Source organism: Microcaecilia unicolor, chromosome 3, assembly GCF_901765095.1.
Source record: "Microcaecilia unicolor chromosome 3, aMicUni1.1, whole genome shotgun sequence".
In the NCBI taxonomy this organism is placed as follows: domain Eukaryota; kingdom Metazoa; phylum Chordata; class Amphibia; order Gymnophiona; family Siphonopidae; genus Microcaecilia; species Microcaecilia unicolor.
This window is the reverse complement of record NC_044033.1, coordinates 312,963,110-312,981,958: the sequence shown is the minus strand read 5'-3', so window position 1 is coordinate 312,981,958 and position 18,849 is coordinate 312,963,110. Positions and strand designations below refer to the sequence as shown.

The following is an 18,849-nucleotide window of genomic DNA, read 5'->3' as shown; positions in this document are numbered from 1 at the left end:
CGGACTTAGATGTCATATTAAAATTGCTCCTCCACGTAACTTTGTAAGTCTAAGTGCTTTGAAAATTCAGCTCACTATTGTCCCACAAATTTTAACTTTTCATGGGTATCCAGATAATTTATTTGTGGGTTTTATTTTGGGGTAGAAAGTGATCTAGTATTTTGCTTCCTACAGTAGATAATCCCTTTTTATTTTTATTTCTCCTGTGCTGTACTTCTTACAGAGAATGTGATTTCTCAGTGTTTCCTATTCTAATTTTGGTCCTTTATTCTGTAATTGGTAAGGATTGGTCTGTGTTCTGTGGGTGACCAAGGTGAGAGATTCTGCTGGCATGTAATTTGAGCGTCACGCATAGGAGCCGACTCTGTGGGTGCTGTGGGTGCTTGAGCACCCCCAATACAGAGAATATTCATTGAATGTGTCCAGGGAGGGGTTATTTCCACTGGGCTTAGCACCCCCAATAATTTTGAAATGTTGGCTCCTATGTGAGCGTGGATCCATAGGAGTCTGACTTGGCTGGCTTTTCCAATAGGAAGCATACTGCGGTTCTGTACATTCACTGCTGCCTTTTTAAAGGTACAGTTACTGATTGTGTTCAGAATTGGTGCTGTTAAGCTTGTCACATAGGCTCTGAGAAGTTTCGTTGGAGGATTTAGTGTTACTTCACAAAGTAATTTGGCAGACAACCCTTTATTTGTGTGCTCCTTCCTAAGGAGAAGGGGGTGGAAGGAACACTGGCAGGAACTCCAGGGACTTGAACTGGTTAATGTCAGCTTCAAAAAGGAGAGAAAGCAGTAGAACCAGAGGAAGGGACAAGAAGACTTATGTTATTAATACAGCTAAATTTTATATTTCTTATAAAGTAAAGTTGAGAGATATGTGCCACTGCAGTAATTATTTTCCAGGATACTGTGATGTGTGTTAAGAGGTTGATCAGACTCAAGTCTATTATAATGGTTAAGTTTAAGTTACTGGATAATGCAACTTCATTTAAAAATGTCAGTGCTTCCAAGTTTTCCATAAGTGTACAAGTGGTTCATGTTCATGCAGGACAGACTCCATTATCAAGTGCACTCTAAGGCATTATTTAGTAGTATGCCAAGCACTACTCATGCCTATATGCCTAGTACCCCTCCATGTTACCATGTTAACTCTGGGCCCCCCAAAATGTCAGATCTGGCTACATCCTTGGAGCAGATGAAAGATAAAAGGGAATACAAGACTGTGAAATGAGTGAGACTGGAAATATGAGACCTAGGGGATGAGAGTAGGAGATAGAAAATTGATAGGGAGATGAAAAATGAAAATGAGTAGAGCAAAAGGGTGAAATTTGAGCGGACAGAGAGGCAGAAAAGAAATGGAGGAGAGCTTTAAGGAAAAGATCTATATTTATTTATTTAATTCGATATTTAGCCTGTCCTTCCAGTAAAGCCCAGAATACATACATAATCAATTAAAACAAAGACAATAAAAAGTAAACATCCATCTATATATATAAAGCAGACAGTATGTTTGTTTGTTTGTGTCCGAACTCCTCCGGCTTCCGAAGAGCTATGGCCACCAAACCAGGCATACAGACTCTATCCGCCTTTGCTGAGGTTATTGTATAGTTTGAAGTGTTTAGTTCACAAGGGCACTCAGGGGAGGGAGAGCAATACCCAGTGACGATTCTAGGTCGGTTGCCACCCGGGGTGGATAGCGGATGTGCACTCCCCCCCCCCCCCCCTCGGCTCCGCTGGCTCCCTGCTCCCTCTGCCCTGGAACAGGAAGTAACCTGTTCTGGGGCAGAGGGAGCAGGGAACCAGCGGAGCCGACAGGTGCGCGGCTGCTCTCTGCACCCCTACAGCGGCGTGCACCTGGGGCAGACCGCCCCCACCGCCCTGCCCTTGGTACACCGCTGGCAATACCTCCATCCACTAAGGCCCTCATGATCAAAAGCAAACTCTGGCGCTAGAGGCTGTTAACACCATACTAGCGCCAGAGTTTGCAGCCGACCCATGATCAGAGCTCTCGAGCGCCTGAAACAGCGCACTCGAGGGCTCTCAGCGCAAGTAGCATGCAAATGCATGCTAAACAGGGCTTCTAGCGCAATTAGCTTGCAAATGCATGCTAATTGGCGCTTAACGCATTCATCCCCAATGATCAGCGACCAGCGCGTCAAAGATTGGGTCGCTGGCCGCAGCAAAATCAACGCCAGCTCCGAGCTGGCGTTAGATTTTGCGGATCATTGGGGAGGAATGGTGAGCCCCGTCCAGCATGCAGTTGCATGCTGGCAGGCCCCCCTTCCCCCCCCAAGGCAAACTCGAACAGGGGGCTGGGGGTCCGGTGGGTCTCCAGCCCCGAAACCCCCAGAAATCGTTCTTCCATCGACGGGGGGGGGGGGGGTGGTGCTGGAGGTCCGGTGGACCTCCAGCCCACCCCAAATATCCTCCCCCCAGCGTTGTCTTTAAATTCCCTGGTGGTCCGTGGTGTGGTAACACCCCCCTGGCCCCGTCCTGGCTCCCTCCCGGCCCCCCTACCTTTCTGTTGGAGGAGGGACGCAGCCTGCCTGCCTCCCTCCTCTTCCAGTCAGTCGACGCCCAAAATGGCGGCGCCCAGCACCGCCCACTGCATCCTGGGATGCACTGGGCGGGGCTACAGACCATGTAAGGGAATTGCTCCCTTACATGGTCTGTAGCCCCGCCCAGTGCATCCCAGGATGCAGTGGGCGGTGCTGGGCGCCGCCATTTTGGGCGTCGACTGACTGGAAGAGGAGGGAGGCAGGCAGGCTGCGTCCCTCCTCCAACAGAAAGGTAGGGGGGCCGGGAGGGGGCCGGGACGGGGCCAGGGGGGTGTCACCACACCACGGACCACCAGCGAATTTAAAGACAACGCTGGGGGGAGGATTTGGGGTGGGCTGCCCCCCCCCCCCATCGATGGAGCAACGATTACTGGGGGTTTTGGGTGCTGGAGACCCACCGATCCTCCAGCCCCCCCCCCCCCCGTTGCTGGGTGGGAGGGTGGGAGAGGGTTTGGCCGCCAGCGGCGGCCACGACATTTTCTGGGGGTTTGGGGGGGGCCTCATTGTTCGGGCCTCGGGCCAGGCTGTTTGACAGGTTTGGGCTTTTGACAGCCCAGACCTATCAAACAAGTGCGGGAGGATTGTGCTGAGCGCATGCTCGGGCGCAATTCTCCCGCACTTCAACATGATAATCAAAGATAATAGCGCTGCTTAGATTAGCATGCATTATCTTTGATCATCGATGCAGAAAAGCCCTGCGCTCTCCAGGCGCTATTTTTAGGGCGCTGTTTGGAACAGCATGGGGCTTTTGATCATGAGGGCCTAAATGAATAGACTACAGGTCTGAAAGTTCTTTCTTGCTGTTGCTAAGTGACAAACTGCTTGGGACAGGGTGAGGGCTCAGAGTCTGGTGGGGAGAAACAGGGACAGCAGCTGTGCAGTTGTCCCTCTCTCAATCTCTAATACCCTCTTCCCTAACAATTTCAGTATAAGGGAGGTTCCAAGACTGGTGGGAACAGAGTAGGGAGAAAAAAATTGGGGTCAGACTGGGAAGTGTGTGTGTGTGTGTATATGAATTCACTACCCCACTGGGGGAACTCTCCTCGAAAAGGGTGGGAAACTGAATTTCAATATGCCCTTGAAAAGAAGGCTGTATTTTGACTGAAAAATGGTGAAAGCCAAACGGCAGGCACTTGCTAGATTGAAAGAAACAACTAATCAAGAAAATCAAATTGATTGGAAAAGAAAAGTTAGTGCTAGGTAGGGATCCAATCTCCACATTTTCTGATTTAAGGGAGTAGTAGTATCAAACTCATTGTCAATATCACCCTTTCTCACACACCCCTCAGCAAAACACCCCAGTCACATTCAGTCATTCTCACCCCCCCCCCCCCACACACTCTCACACTCATCCATTCTAATACAGCACTCAGCAAAACACCCCACTCACAGTCACCTGTTCTCACCCCCCCCCCAACAGTACAACTCCTCAGTAGTACACCATCACTCACTCTCACCCATTCTAGCATACCCATTCACACTCACTCTCAGCAGTACACACCCACTCAGCCATATTCACACACCTCTCAGCACTGTCAATGTTTAAGTTTCACTTAAAGTAGAATATATTTAAAGCAGACCATAGTTTTGGGCCAGTCATGGATCCAGATACTATGCAACACTGTAGAAATTAATAATTTAAAGGAAAAAATATTTACAAACATTGCAAATCATTATCATAACCACAAATAGTTATGTGAACGAGACCTGCTTTAGGTAAACAGCAGCAGAATTCTCTACTGGCTCTACTAAGTTATTGTACTGTAATCTGTTTGAGCCTCTGTAGCTTCCACAGCAAGGGGAGGGCTCTCCTGACCAGTGATGGAAGGAGGAGACCCTTCTGGAGGGAAAGTGCGCCTACCAGTCTTTGGTTCCCCTGCCACTGCACCAGAAGAAATGAGAAAATAGCAAGGTAAAAAGGGTTGTGTGGACTCTGCACTTCCCAGGAAGACATTAAGCAGCTCTGGAGTTAAAGGGAGCAACAGAGAGCCACTGATCCTGGAAAGAAGGAAAGGATACAGCAGGTATCCCTTGGTTCTGGGCAAGGAGGGCCAGTCATATCTGATTTCAACTTGTTGATAGTCGAAGAACTATCTTTGATCATAATTTTAATTTGATTCAATTCTGCCATTACTGGCTCCAGCACATCTGCTAGTTCTCTGTGGACCATCATTTTGATCGGGGTCGGCATGTCTTGTCCTGGCCTCTTAGACCCACCAATCATAGGGAAAACAAAATTTATCCTCTTCTCCTTCAGACCCAACGTCTTCACTGAGACACAAGGTAGAAAATTTGTCAGTTAGAAGTTGCTCACGATAATCAGGGAGTCAAGATTAAAGTTCAGTAGTATGGGAGCTCCAAATTAGGCAGCTATGCCAGTGCGTGCTGGCACCTGATGTCTGTTATTTTTTTGCTCTTGATCTATTGTTATTGTTGTGATGTCTGTCCTTTTTCCTATAAGATTTTTTTTTCAGTAATTCTTTGGTTCAGAACCCCAAATTTGGGCCTGGCTGAGTTACTGAGTGGTGCAAGTGTGAAGTATGTGTATTTATTTACTTATTTATTTGTTACATTTGTATCCCACATTTTCACCACCTATTTGTAGGCTCAATGTGGCTTACATGGTTACAGAAACTTGATTAAGAACTGTGGTGTTAACAATTACAAGGTGATAGTATGATTAAAATTATTGTGGTTCGCCCACTGGGGGAACGAGCAAAAACGAGCAACTGAATATTTGCGTTACATCCATTTTGTATTTTATATTTGTTTTATATTAATTTGCCAGTAGCTTCCAAGTTATATTGATCCCAACTTAGACCGAGGTACAGCGGATCCTTAGAGCAATAGACTATATGGAGGGGGGGGGGAGCAGTGTTCATCGCTCTGAAAATCTGTTGCTCCCAAGGCCTCCCCTCCCTCTCAAACTCCTTCCTTCCTCGAGAGAGGGATGGGGGGCCTTGGGAGCAACAGATTTTCAGAGCAATGAACACTGCTTCCACCATCCTCTGGAAGACCCCCCCCCCCCCCGTGAGCATCAACACCCCTCCCAAAGACCCATCCTACCCTCTTGTAGGCCCCCCCAGACCTCCCTTAATGGTGACCTGGTGGTCTAGGGTAGAATGGGCAGGAGCCATCCCCACTCACTTCTGCCTTTGCTTGCTCCAGTTTCAAAATGGCAGCTGCGATACTACTGCTAGATATCAAAGCTGCCATTTTGAAGCTGGAGCTTGCATGGGCAGAAGTAAGTCAGAATCTCTTCTGCTCAACCTACTGTAGGCTGCCAGGGCATTGTGGAGTCTTCAGGAGGGATGTTGACGCTTCTGGGAAGGCCTCTTCAGGAGAGAGAATACTCTTACAGGGATCTTTGGGAGGGGCATTCTGCCAGGGGCTGTCCACTGTTCTTGATATCTGTTGCCACATGGTCTGTCGATGTTAGGAACTACTATACAGTATCCAGCACAAATAACCTTGCAAGTCAGCATTAAAACCCTAAAGGTGTGCCCCAGGACAGTGTACAACAGCCCTGTGAGGACCAATCCAGACTGCAAGAAAGGCTGGAGAAGGGAAATGGAGACATTTAAATACTTCTGTAGTATAACTGCACAGCAGGTGGGTCTTTTTCAATTGAAAGAAAGCACTGGAAAGAGAAGGCATAGGATGAAGGCAAAAGGAGAAAAGACTTAGATTACCCCTACAAAACTATTTCTTTGTGGGAGGTGGCAGAGGTGATAGAGATGACTATCTGAATTCAAGAAAGTATACAGCAAGCATAGAAGATGTCTAAGGGAGAGGGCGGGATTGTAGAGTGTATTTGGCTGGGCAGGCTGAATGGAATATTATATTCTTTACCTGCTCTCATTCTCTTTGTTTCTATTTTAACCCTATCCTTTATTCCTGTTTTCTGGGCTGTAGATATTGACATGAAAATAAAAGATGGTATAGGAAGTTTGATTATATTTTTTAAAAATCATAATAAAAACAATCCACTTCCCCACTGTCCTGTGAATAAGGTTCAGCGAGAAGAAGTGATGGAACAGAAAGAAATGGAAAATTGAAATAGTGTAGCTGATTAATTTGGCAGCTACATGCATCCAGCTCTGGCCTCAGGGTCTTACTCATTTATTTTCTCAAGGCGAACACAAAATCTATTTTAGAAAACTGAAGAGAAAGGCCTATTTAAAAAATGTGCACCATTCCCATATGTGTTTTAGAAAAACAAGCAAATAAAAAAGAAAACCCACAGAGAAAGCAGCAAATTTCAAAACAAATGCTGTTGCAGCTGAAGTGGTAGGGAAAATTCATAAATTTGTTCCATCTGACCCCTGGAGTGGTGGAACATGATCTCTTGATGTTTTCTAGGCCAGAGGTGCGTGAGAATGCTGGACTCTGAGGGCTTCCAACTGGCCAAGTTTTCTGGATCTCCTTAGAATATGTATGAATAGATTTGCCGGCTATACTGCTACCAATGTATGCAAACCTCTCTATTAGGGTTATTTTGAAAACATGAGAACCAGAGTGTACACCCCTGTTCCAGGCCAGTTGAGAATGCAGTGGTTCTCACACCTGTCATGCAGGAGTCCCAGCCAGTCAGGTTTTTAGGATATCCACAATGAATACATAAGAAAGAAATCAGCATGCAATGGAGGCAATGCATGAAAATCTATCTTGTACATATTTATGCGCATGTGTGAGCGTGCTTTCAGAGGCTCCCACTGGCACATCGGTGACTGTGAGTTTGGCTGCCTGGTAGGGCCGATTTTAAGACCCCTGAAGACGACTTAGAAGCGAAACACGATCGTGTAGGGTCTATATAAGGACACCTCAAGACGTAACTATGTGATAAGTCTATGAGCACATGATGCGAGTGCCACAGAGAAATAAATTGGTACTGAGATCTAGGAGCCGCTGTGATGTTTGGGTACAATGAGGAGCAAGTTTTGTTTTTAGCCTGTTGTGGAATACAATAGTGACCAAATTACGGACTAAGTTCCGGATAAAACAGAACTGAGAAACTACAAAGAATTTACAAATATGGACATATGAATATGACGGTATACTGTGACCTACAGAAATGCTGCTAATGATGTCAATTATTTAATGAAGTTTGTAGTATTGTGAAAATACCAACACCAGGGTGCTAGAGGAAGATATGTATAGATATTCTTGTAATTTTAGTGGAATGGATTTGAAATGGTATGAATGATTGGGTGAATGTGTTGGGGATTTCTAATAACAATGTTTGATAAGATGTTATATTTAAATATTTAATAAAGATTTATATAATGAGCAACGGTTGGTGTAATTAGTATGTACATATTTATTGCAGATATCCTAAAAGCCTGACTCTCAGGACTGGCTTGGGAACTACTATAACAATTCATTCCTCTCCCAACCTAGTGCCCTGCTTTTTAAAATGATTACCTCTCCCTGAACACAATAAAGGAGTTTGCTCAATATTTGGGGGTGCTCAAGCAAGCACCCACTGCTCCAGTGGTTCTCAACTGAGTCCTTAGGAGACACCCAGACAGTTGGGTGTTCAGGAGTGTACAATGCCTTGTAAAAGCCTTCACACCCTTGTTCAGTGTTCTCTCAAGGACCTTTTGAATGGGCATGCCACCCAGCTGATTTTACAGACCACCTGGCTAATTTAACAGAACATTTTATAATATTGTGCAGTACTCTCTCGCCCCCACCCGGCTGCTCCATCATGCCACCCGACTGGTTTAAACATTACAAATGAAAATGCATTAAAGCAGGAGTTTGTTTCTCCGATCCATTCTGCACAACATACTCTACACTTTCAACACAGAAGAACATTTACAGTGCCATCTAAAAAGGAGGTATGGTCCAGGACTGGCACTGCTATCAGGCAGACTAGGCATCTGCCTAGAACAGAGGCATTTGAAGGATAGCAGGACAGCAGCATCTCCTCTCCCCTTCCCTGCTCCCACCCTGTTCTGTGTTCAGAATCTCCCCTGTTACCTCCCCTGCTGTCCTACCTCTTCCTGGACCTGGACTGAAGTCACAAGCAGACTCTGCACCAGCGCACGGCCTTTAAACACAGGTCCATGTTCTAGCACTGCCGCATCCCGCTCTTCCCCCAAGAGGATTACCTGAGTCGGAGGGGTGCAGGACACAATAGTTCTTCAGTGTGGCCTGTGTGTTAAAGATGCATTCCAGTGCTGAGTCTGCTTGAAACTTTGGTTTGGGTCCAGAAAGTGGTAGGGCAGCGGGAACAGGTAGTAGGGAGAGAAGCTGAACATGGGACAGGGTGGAAGTAGGGAAGGGGAGAAGAGAGGAGACACTGAAAGAGAGGTAGGATGTGCAAACATTATGGTATGGTATGGTATGGTATGGTATGGTATGGTATGGTATGGTATGGTATGGTATGGTATGGTATGGTATGGAGGGAAAAGGTAATGCTAGTCACCTGGGGGAAAGGAAGGGGAAAGGGAGATGCTGGATCATGGGGGAATTAGGGAGGGGAAAGGGAAATGTTAGACTATGGAGGTGATTAAGCCTTGAGTCGCAATGAGGTGAGGGGCATGGTTGAAGGTTCACCTAGGCCATAAGATACCCTTGGGCTGGCCATGATGTTACCTAATAGTTAGAGTAGCAGGCTACAAACAAGGACATCAGGGTTCAAATTCTGCTTACACGTCTTGTGAGTTCCGGCAAGCCACATTCCCTGGGATTCTATATATCGCGCTGAGATTTCTCTGCAGAAATCAAAGCATATTCCATAACAATGAACATAACTTAATTAGTTAACAAGCTAATCAGCACTGATTGGATGTTAACAAGAATTATCAGCACTAATTAGAATTTACGCACACTACTGTCTGTCTGTAACATTGTGCGTGTAAATTCTAAGTCACATAGTTGAAAAGTGGGTGTGGTTATGTGCATGGAATGGGCAGGTCATGGGTATTTCTAAAATCTATGCACACTGTTATAGAATACACCTGCTCTGCACCTAATTTAGATGTGTTACATTTCTGTGCTGGTGATTCCTAAATTGTCTTAAAAGTGTTTCCTGCAACTGTTTTTCTATCCAGGGAAGTAATCCAATTAACTGCATTAACAGATAGGCTCTAGCAGGCACTTGTGCTGAGAGGGGAGGAGGGGAAAAGCTATATACATCCGGGTATTTTGAGGAAAAAATAAGAAGAGAAAAGGGGTGTGAGATCCAGAGTTTTGCTGCCTTGGACATGTGGGAGATTTACCAGAGCTGTTTTGGTTTGATTGGGGGCTGTGCTGCCTGTGTTCTGAAAAAAAAAAATAACTTTTCTTTCGCTATATCTCACCTGAAACAAACGTTAAGGAAAAAAAACGCTGTTCTTTCATTCACTGGCTGTACTTTCTAAGCCTCTCTCTTTCTATAAACTAATCTAAAATAGCTAGTTTTGATTCTGTGCTGGTAGTCCTTCTTCAATTGTGTTATATTTCTGTGCTGATGATTCCTAAATTGTCTTAAAAGTGTTTCCTGCAACTGTTTTTCTATCCAGGGAAGTAATCCAATTAACTGCATTAACAGATAGGCTCTAGCAGGCACTGCAGGATCTAGTTCAGTCTTCCCACCCACCCTCCCCAACACCCACCAACCCCTGGGATAGCTCTATATTTATAACAAGTAGTGTAATTAGGGTAATAAGCTAGGAGTGCTCTTACATTACCAGTCATTACCATTTAAGGAGGAAACACTACAAGGATCATACAATACCCTATCCACCTTATAATTGAAAGAGAAAAATGCCTAGATTTCGACCCAAACCGGGAGATAGACGTTTATCTCACAAAAACGTATAAATCGGTATAATGGAAAGCCGATTTTGGACGTTTTCAACTGCACTCCATCGCGGAAGCGTACAAAGTTGACGGGGGCGTGTCGGAGGCGTGGCAAAGGTGGAACTGGGGCGTGGTTATCGGCCGAGGAGAGATGGGCACCTTTCGCCGACAATGGAAAAAAAGTATGCGTTTGTAGCTAGAATTTAGGGCACTTTTCCTGGACCCTGTTTTTTCACGAATAAGGCCCCAAAAAGTGCCCTAAATGATCAGATTACCACCAGAGGGAATCGGGGATGACCTCCCCTGACTCCCCCAGTGGTCACTAACCCCCTCCCACCACAAAACATGATGTTTCACAACTTTTTATTTTCACCCTCAAATGTCATACCCACCTCCCTGGCAGCAGTATGCAGGTCCCTGGAGCAGTTGTTAGGGGGTGCAGTGGACTTCAGGCAGGTGGACCCAGGCCCATCCCCCCCTACCTGTTACAATTGTGCTGCTTAATGCTTAGTTGTCCAACCCCCCCAAACCCACTGTACCCACATATAGGTGCCCCCCTTCACCCCTTAGGGCTATAGTAATGGTGTAGACTTGTGGGCAGTGGGTTTTGAGGGGGATTTGGGGGGCTCAACACCCAAGGGAAGGGTGCTATGCACCTGGGAGCTCTTTTACCTTTTTTTTTGGTTTTTGTAAAAGTGCCCCCTAGGGTGCCCGGTTGGTGTCCTGGCATGTGAGGGGGACCAGTGCACTACGAATCCTGGCCCCTCCCACGAACAAATGCCTTGGATTTATTCGTTTTTGAGCTGGGCGCTTTCATTTTCCATTATCACTGAAAAACAAAAACGCTCAGCTCACAAATTGTCAAATAAAACATGGATGTCTATTTTTTTCGAAAATACGGTTCGGTCCGCCCCTTCACGGACCCGTTCTCGGAGATAAACGCCCATGGAGATAGACGTTTTCGTTCAATTATGCCCCTCCACATGAACTAAAAGACTCTTTATATCAGACTAACATTCTTAATACTGTAGCAACTCCTACAAGATTGAAAAACTTGAAAACACTAAGATGGAGTCAGCAGTCCAGCAGTGAGAGGGGTGCTACCCAGTCTTTTGCACTGAGTGCCACATGTATCAGTATCTCCCAGTTGGTGTGAAGTCATATGTGTATGCTCGATGCAAAGAGCTCCTAGACCTCATAGAGCATGTTCGTTCTCTCGAGGCTAGAGTATCAGACTTGGTAGAAATGAGGGAGATAGAGAAATACATAGACGAGACCTACAGGGATGTTGTAGAGAAGTCCCACCTCCAGTCAGGTAGCCTCTGTGCTGCCTTGGAGGAATGAGGTCTCCCAGAAGGTGAAGTAGGAAGTACTCCTGTAGCCAGGACCTGCACACCAGGGGATTTACTATCCTCTCGCACCGAGGATATGTCTCCAGTTACTGCCCAGAAGGGAAAGGACAGCTGTTGTAGTTGGTGATTCGATCATTAGACATATAGATAGCTGGGTGGCTGGTGCACGGGAAGATCACCTGGTGACTTGCCTGCCTGGTGCAAAGGTGGCAGACCTCATGCATCACCTAGACGGGATTTTAGATAGTTCTGGGGAGGAGCCGGCTGTCTTGGTACATATGGGTACCAATGATATAGGAAAATGTGGGAGAGAAGTTCTGGAAGCCAAATTTAGGCTCTTAGGAAGAAAGCTCAAATCCAGATCCTCTAGGGTGGCGTTTTCTGAAAAACTACTCGTTCCACGCGCAGGGCCCAAGAGACAGGCAGAGCTCCGGAGACTTAATGCGTGGATGAGACAATGGTGTAAGAAGGCAGGTTTTAGTTTTGTCAGGAACTGGGCAACATTGTGGGGAAGGAGGAACCTATTCCGAAAGGATGGGCTCCACCTTAACCGGGATGGGACCGGGCTGCTGGCATCATCATTTAAAAAAGAGATAGAGCAGCTTTTAAACTAGGAACGGGGGAAGGCTGACAGTTGCACAAAAGCGTATGGTTCGGAATAAGGTATCTTGCAAAGATATCGCCCAAACAGGGAAGACAGGGTTTCTTGATAGTGAGATTGCAAAAGATACTGTAGTAGATTCACCAGCTTATAATCGAACGAGAAAAACGCCCAAGTTCCGACCTAAATCGGGAGATGGACGTTTATCTCACAAAAACAAATAAAGCGGTATAATCGAAAGCCGATTTTTGGACGTTTTCAACTGCACTCCGTCGCGGATGCGGACAAAGTTTATGGGGGCGTGTCAGAGGTGTGGCGAAGGCGGAACTGGGGCGTGGTTATCTGCCGAACAAAGATGGGCGCATTTCACTGATAATGGGAAGAAAGTATGCGTTTTTTAGCTAGAATTTAGGACACTTTTCCTGGACCCTGTTTTTTCACGAATAAGGCCCCAAAAAGTGCCCTAAATGACCAGATGACCACTGGAGGGAATCGGGGATGACCTCCCCTGACTCCCCCAGTGGTCACTAACCCCCTCCCACCACAAAAAAATGATGTTTCACACATTTTTATTTTCACCCTCAAATGTCATACCCAGCTCCCTGGCAGCAGTATGCAGGTCACTGGAGGAGTTGTTAGGGGGTGCAGTGGACTTCAGGCAGGTGGACCCAGGCCCATCCCCCCCTACCTGTTACAATTGTGCTGCTTAATGCTTATTAGTCGTCCAACCCCCCCAAACCCACTGTACCCACATGTAGGTGCCCCCCTTCACCCCTTAGGGCTATAGTAATGGTGTAGACTTGTGGGCAGTGGGTTTTGAGGGGGATTTGGGGGGCTCAACACACAAGGGAAGGGTGCTATGCACCTGGGAGCTCTTTTACCTTTTTTTTTGTTTTTGTAAAAGTGCCCCTAGGGTGCCCGGTTGGTGTCCTGGCATGTGAGGGGGACCAGTGCACTACGAATCCTGGCCCCTCCCACGAATAAATGTCTTGGATTTATTCGTTTTTGAGCTGGGCGCTTTCATTTTCTATTATCGCTGAAAAACAAAAACGCCCAGCTCACACATTGTTGAATAAAACATGGGCGTCTATTTTTTTCGAAAATACGTTTCGGTCCGCCCCTTCACTGACCCGTTCTCGGAGATAAACGCCCATGGAGATAGGCGTTTTCGTTCGATTATGCCCCTCTCAATGTCCTTAAATAAAAATAATAAAAACCAGACAAAAGATAGTAAAATAGTACTGTCAAGTATTCAACATGATGTGATAAGGAATAACAAGTCTAGCTTGAAGTGTCTATATGCAAATGCTAGGAGCCTAAGACATAAGATGGGAGAACTGGAATATATTGCACTGCCTCCTTTTCTGAAATCACTGAAGAGGAAACTACACATCTTATTTCCTCTTCGAAACTAACTACTTGTTCCTCTGATCCTATTCCCACCCACCTACTTAACACTATCTCTCCTACTGTCATCCCATTTATCTGTCATATCCTCAATCTTTCACTGTCTACTGCGACTGTTCCTGATGCCTTCAAACATGCTGTAGTCACACCACTCCTTAAAAAACCTTCATTGGACCCTACCTGTCCTTCCAACTATCGCCCCATCTCCCTCCTCCCTTTCCTATCCAAGATACTTGAACGTGCTGTTCACCGCCGTTGCCTTGACTTTCTTTCATCTCAAGCTATTCTTGATCCACTTCAATCTGGCTTTCGCCCCCTTCATTCAACTGAAACAGCGCTTGCTAAAGTCTCCAATGATCTGTTCCTGGCCAGATCCAAAGGACTCTATTCTATCCTCATCCTTCTCGATCTATCTGCTGCTTTTGACACTCATGAAAGACTACAGAGGAAATTAGAGGGACATGGGATTGGAGGTAGTGTCTTACTGTGGATTAAAAACTGATTGAAAGATAGGAAACAGAGAGTAGGATTAAAGGGTCAATATTCGCAATGGAGAAGGGTAGTTAGCGGGGTCCCTCAGGGATCAGTGCTGGGACCTCTGCTTTTTAACATATTCATAAATGACCTAGAGATGGGGGTAACTAGTGAGGTAATCAAATTTGCCGATGACACAAAGTTATTCAAAGTAGTCAAATCGCGGGAAGATTGTGATAAACTACAAGAGGACCTTACGAGACTGGGAGACTGGGCGTCTAAATGGCAGATGACGTTTAATGTGAACAAGTGCAAAGTGATGCATGTGGGAAAGAGGAACCCAAACTATAACTACGTCGTGCAAGGTTCAGCGTTGGGAGTCACGGACCAAGAAAGGGATCTAGGTGTCATCGTTGATGATTCGTTGAAAACTTCTGCTCAATGTGCTGCTGCGGCTAGGAAAGCAAATAGAATGTTGGGTATCATTAGGAAAGGGATTGAAAACAAAAATAAGGATATTATTCTGCCGTTGTATCGCTCCATGGTGTGACCGCACCTCGAGTATTGTGTTCAATTCTGGTCGCCGCACCTCAAAAAAGACATAGTGGAATTGGAAAAGGTGCAGAGAAGGGCGACAAAGATGATACAGGAGATGGGACGACTTCCCTATCAGGATAGGCTGAAGAGGCTGGGGCTCTTCAGCTTGGAGAAAAGGCAGCTGAGGGGAGATATGACAGAGGTCAATAAGATAATGAGTGGAATGGAACGGGTCGATGTGGAGCATCTGCTTATGCTTTCCAAAAATACTAGGACAAGGGGGCATGCGATGAAGCTGCAGTGTGAAATTTAAAACGAATCTGAGGAAATTTTTCTTCACTCAACGCGTAGTTAAACTCTGGAATTTGCTGCCGGAAAAGGTGGTTAAGGCAGTTAATTTAGCGGACTTCAAAAAAGGGTTGGAAGGCTTCTTGCAGTAAAAAGCCATAGAATGTTATTGAAAGGACGAGGGAATACAGTATTTCTAGGATGGGCGGGACAAATTGCTTGTTCTTTGGGCTGCTGCCGGTGACAGGGTGCTGGGCTCGATGGACCCTTGGTCTGTCCCAGCATGGCGATGCTTATGTACTTATGTCGGGATTTACACCAGGTTTTAGTCAGCATAACTGACCGTGACTAAATTTAGTCACGTGGACCGACGCTCGGCGTATTCTATATATCGTGTGGAAATTTAAGCCTATTCTATAAAACTTAGGCATATTTTAGAGAATACACCTAGGCGTATGTTTTTTCCGCATGGAATTTCAGGCACCATATATAGAATCTAGCCCATTACCCTCTGTTGCTTTAGTATGCAAAAACACATGTTAGTGAATCTAGCTTTTCGACTGTAAGCTCTCTGGGAATGGGGAAATACTTAGTGCACCTGAATGTAATTCACCCACGATTACCAATCTTGCCTCACCATCCCATATTCACTGGTTAGACTTCTGCGATCACTGAATGACTATCGCTTGGTTCTCCCCAGTCCCAGATTGGCTCAGCTCAAATCTATCAGATGTTCGGTTTTCTTTTTTCTCGCACCTTTTGTTTGGAATGGGCTCCCACTATCGCTCCATAATAATCTCTCTTTTACAAAGTTTAAGAGTGAATTAAAGGCCTGGCTCTTTAGTCAGGCCTATGGTGATGGTTGACTAGGGTCTCGATAACAGTCCAGTTCTCCTCCTTTTACACTGTCTGACTTTCCCAACCCTGTTCCTTTTCCTTGTCTTCTGTGTGACTGGTGTGCTGTCCTATTGATATTGTAATTCCTTTTCTTTTCCTTTTATTGTTTTTATCTAGTCTGTACACCACTCTGCTCTACTCATCAGTTAGAGCGGTATAGCAAGGTTAATAAACTATAAACCTTGAAATACTACTGAAAAGGTGAGAGGCAAATCCAGATAAATACATTATAACAAATACATGGCTACAATAAAGGTGCATTTCTTTTATTTCAAGAAAGCATTAAAAAAAACATAAAACATTAAAATATGACAAAAAAAAGGAGATGTAGGAATAAGACCAAACAAGAAAACAGCATATGCAAGGAAAAGGCAGATATATATTTTGAAGATCCACTCTAACAACATGCTATCCTGCTTTACTTCTGGGGAAAGGGAGCTTCATCTCTGGACCCAAATTTCACCCCACCCTCATTCCCCCCACCCCTACTAATTTCTTACCTTTGTTGTGGGCCTCCAGTTGGGAGAGAGAATTCACGGCTACTTTGCACAGGGAACAGTATAACAGCTTTTTGGCTTTGTCCTCTTCTGACTCAAGGGTGGTCTCAGGGCCAGTGGTTCCATTGGTGCTGAGAGTAAGGGAAGTGGCTGAACCTGGCATCGGCCTGACCTCTTTCACCACATCACTTTTTGTCCCCCGAGTCTGGTCCAAAGAAGATGCCTGGAGAGCAGTTGTTGGAGACTCCGAAGAGGGTGATTTAACTGAGGAACTGGGAACAATGACAGGTGTGCAAGCAGGGGGAACTGTGATACTGAGATCATTCTGATGCTCTGCTGAAAAAAAGATTAAAATAAGGAAGAATTAGGGGAATGAGCACAGAGATACAGAGCCACTGGCACAGGGATACAGAGCCTCTGACATCTAGGACTTGATGGCTTAGGGGATGGACACAGAAATACAGAGTCTTTCTCACCTCTAGGACTGAGTGGTTCAGGGGATAAGCAGAGGGATATAGAGCCTCTCAATTCTAGGACTATCTGGTTCAGGGGGACGGACACAGGGACACAGAGCCTCTCACCCCTAGGACTGAGTGGTTCAGGGGATGGGCACAGGGATACAGAGCCTCTCACCTCTAGGACTGAGTGGTTCAGGGGATAGACACAGGGATACAGAGCATCTCACCTCTGGAAATGAGTGGTTCATGGCAGTATTATGCACTGATGATGCTCAACAGCTGCACATAGGCCAGGTTTATGGTTATCCCTGACCTGATGAATATGCATCAGACAGATTTCTATACAATGGAGGTAGTATGCTTGCTGATTTATCCCTTGTATATTCATTAGGGGAAGCTTGAAAACCTGACCTAAAACAGGCCTTTGAGGACTTGAACTGAATATCACTCTTTTAAGGGGTAGCTTGAGGATATGATACAGAGCTTTTAATGAATAATAGCAGACTTCTAATGTTAACGCTAAAAGCAGGGCCGGTCTTAGGCAGGGGCGACAGGAACGGTCGCATAGGGCCTCGTGACTCCAGGGGCCCCACGGCGCTTCCTCTCGCTCTCTGCCATTCGATCCTCAGCTTTTCTTCCAGCCGCCCTGCATTTAAAAAGTTGCAGCGGCGTTGGCATCAGCGTCAGTGAAAAAGCAGGCTCGCCTTTAGAAGACCACCTTCGCGGAAACAGGAAATTGCATCAGAGAAAGGTGGCAAAGTGCACGCTGAGAGAGAAGGGAAGGCTTAAAGGCTACCCTGCTTTTTTGCTGCCGCTGCAACTTTTTAAACACAGGGCGGCTGGAAGGAAAGGAGGACTGTGGAAAACTGAGGGCATAGGTTGGGCTGGGCTGAAAAGGGGGGTAAGTTGGGGGCTGGGGCGAGTCACTGGACATGGAGGGATGGGAGGGTAGGGGACAGAGGAGAATCACTGGATGTGGATGAGAGGAGAGGACAGGGGGCAAAGGAGAATCGCTGAACATGGATAGGAGGGGAGGGCAGAGGAGAATAGCTGGACATGGATGGGTGGGGAGGGCAGGGGAGAGAGGAGAGTTGCTGGACATGGATGGAGGTGAGGGAAGACAGGAAGGGATGCACATGGATGAGGGGAGGGGAGAGAGGAGAAATGCTGGACATGGATGGGAGGGGAGGGCAGGGGACAGAGGAAAATCACTGGATGTAGATGAGAGGGGAGGATAGGGAGCAAAGGAGAATCGCTGGATATAGATGGGAGGGGAGAGCAGAGGGGAATTGCTGGACATGGATGGGTGGGGAGGGCAGGGGAGAGAGGAGAGTTCCTATGTATGGATGGAGGGGAGGGCAGGAGAAATGCTGGACATGGATGAAGGTGAGGGAAGACAGGAAGGAGATGAACATGGATGGAAGGGAGAAGAGAAATTCTGGACACGGATGGAGGAGAGGGGAGAGTTGAAATGCTGGATATGGATGGAGGGGAGGGAAGAGAGAGGACGTGAGATGAAGTGAGATGAACATGGATGGAGGGGAGGAGAGAGAGGAGAAATGCTGGACATGGATGGAGGAGAGGGAAGAGAGAGGAAGGAGATGCATATGGATGAAGGGGAGGGAAGAAAGAGGAAGGAGGTGCATACTGACGGAGATGAGGGAAAGGGAAAAGAGGAGAAAAACCTCACATGGCTGGAGAAAATTGGCAAAAGCTGGATCCACTCTACACCTCCTGCAGTCAAGTCCATGGAGGACCCAGCTTTTACCTATGGATGTAGGGCAAGAAATGAAGAAGAAAGGAGGACAGTAAAGAAATAAATGGAAAGGAAGCCCTGGAAGTGGAGTTAAGGGAGCAGATAGAGAGCAGCATAATCAGAGACTGGGACCAACATGATCAGAAAAACAAAGTCACAAGACAACAAAGGTAGGAAAAATCATTTTATTTTCATTTTAGTGTTTGGAATATGTCCAATTTGAGAATTTAC

At 46.2% G+C, this 18,849-nt stretch overlaps 1 protein-coding gene across 3 annotated transcripts in view; it reads right to left on the bottom strand.

The window, feature by feature from the left end:
• ZNF385A (zinc finger protein 385A) overlaps positions 1 to 18,849 on the bottom strand; it is a 406,012-nt gene that overhangs the window by 27,241 nt on the left and 359,922 nt on the right. For 2 of the 3 annotated variants that reach the window (XM_030198320.1, XM_030198322.1), the window contains one exon: positions 16,408 to 16,740. In XM_030198320.1, the coding sequence (XP_030054180.1) occupies positions 16,408 to 16,740 (333 nt within the window). The remainder of the gene's footprint in view (positions 1 to 16,407; positions 16,741 to 18,849) is intronic. The other variant, XM_030198321.1, reaches the window with a different exon arrangement.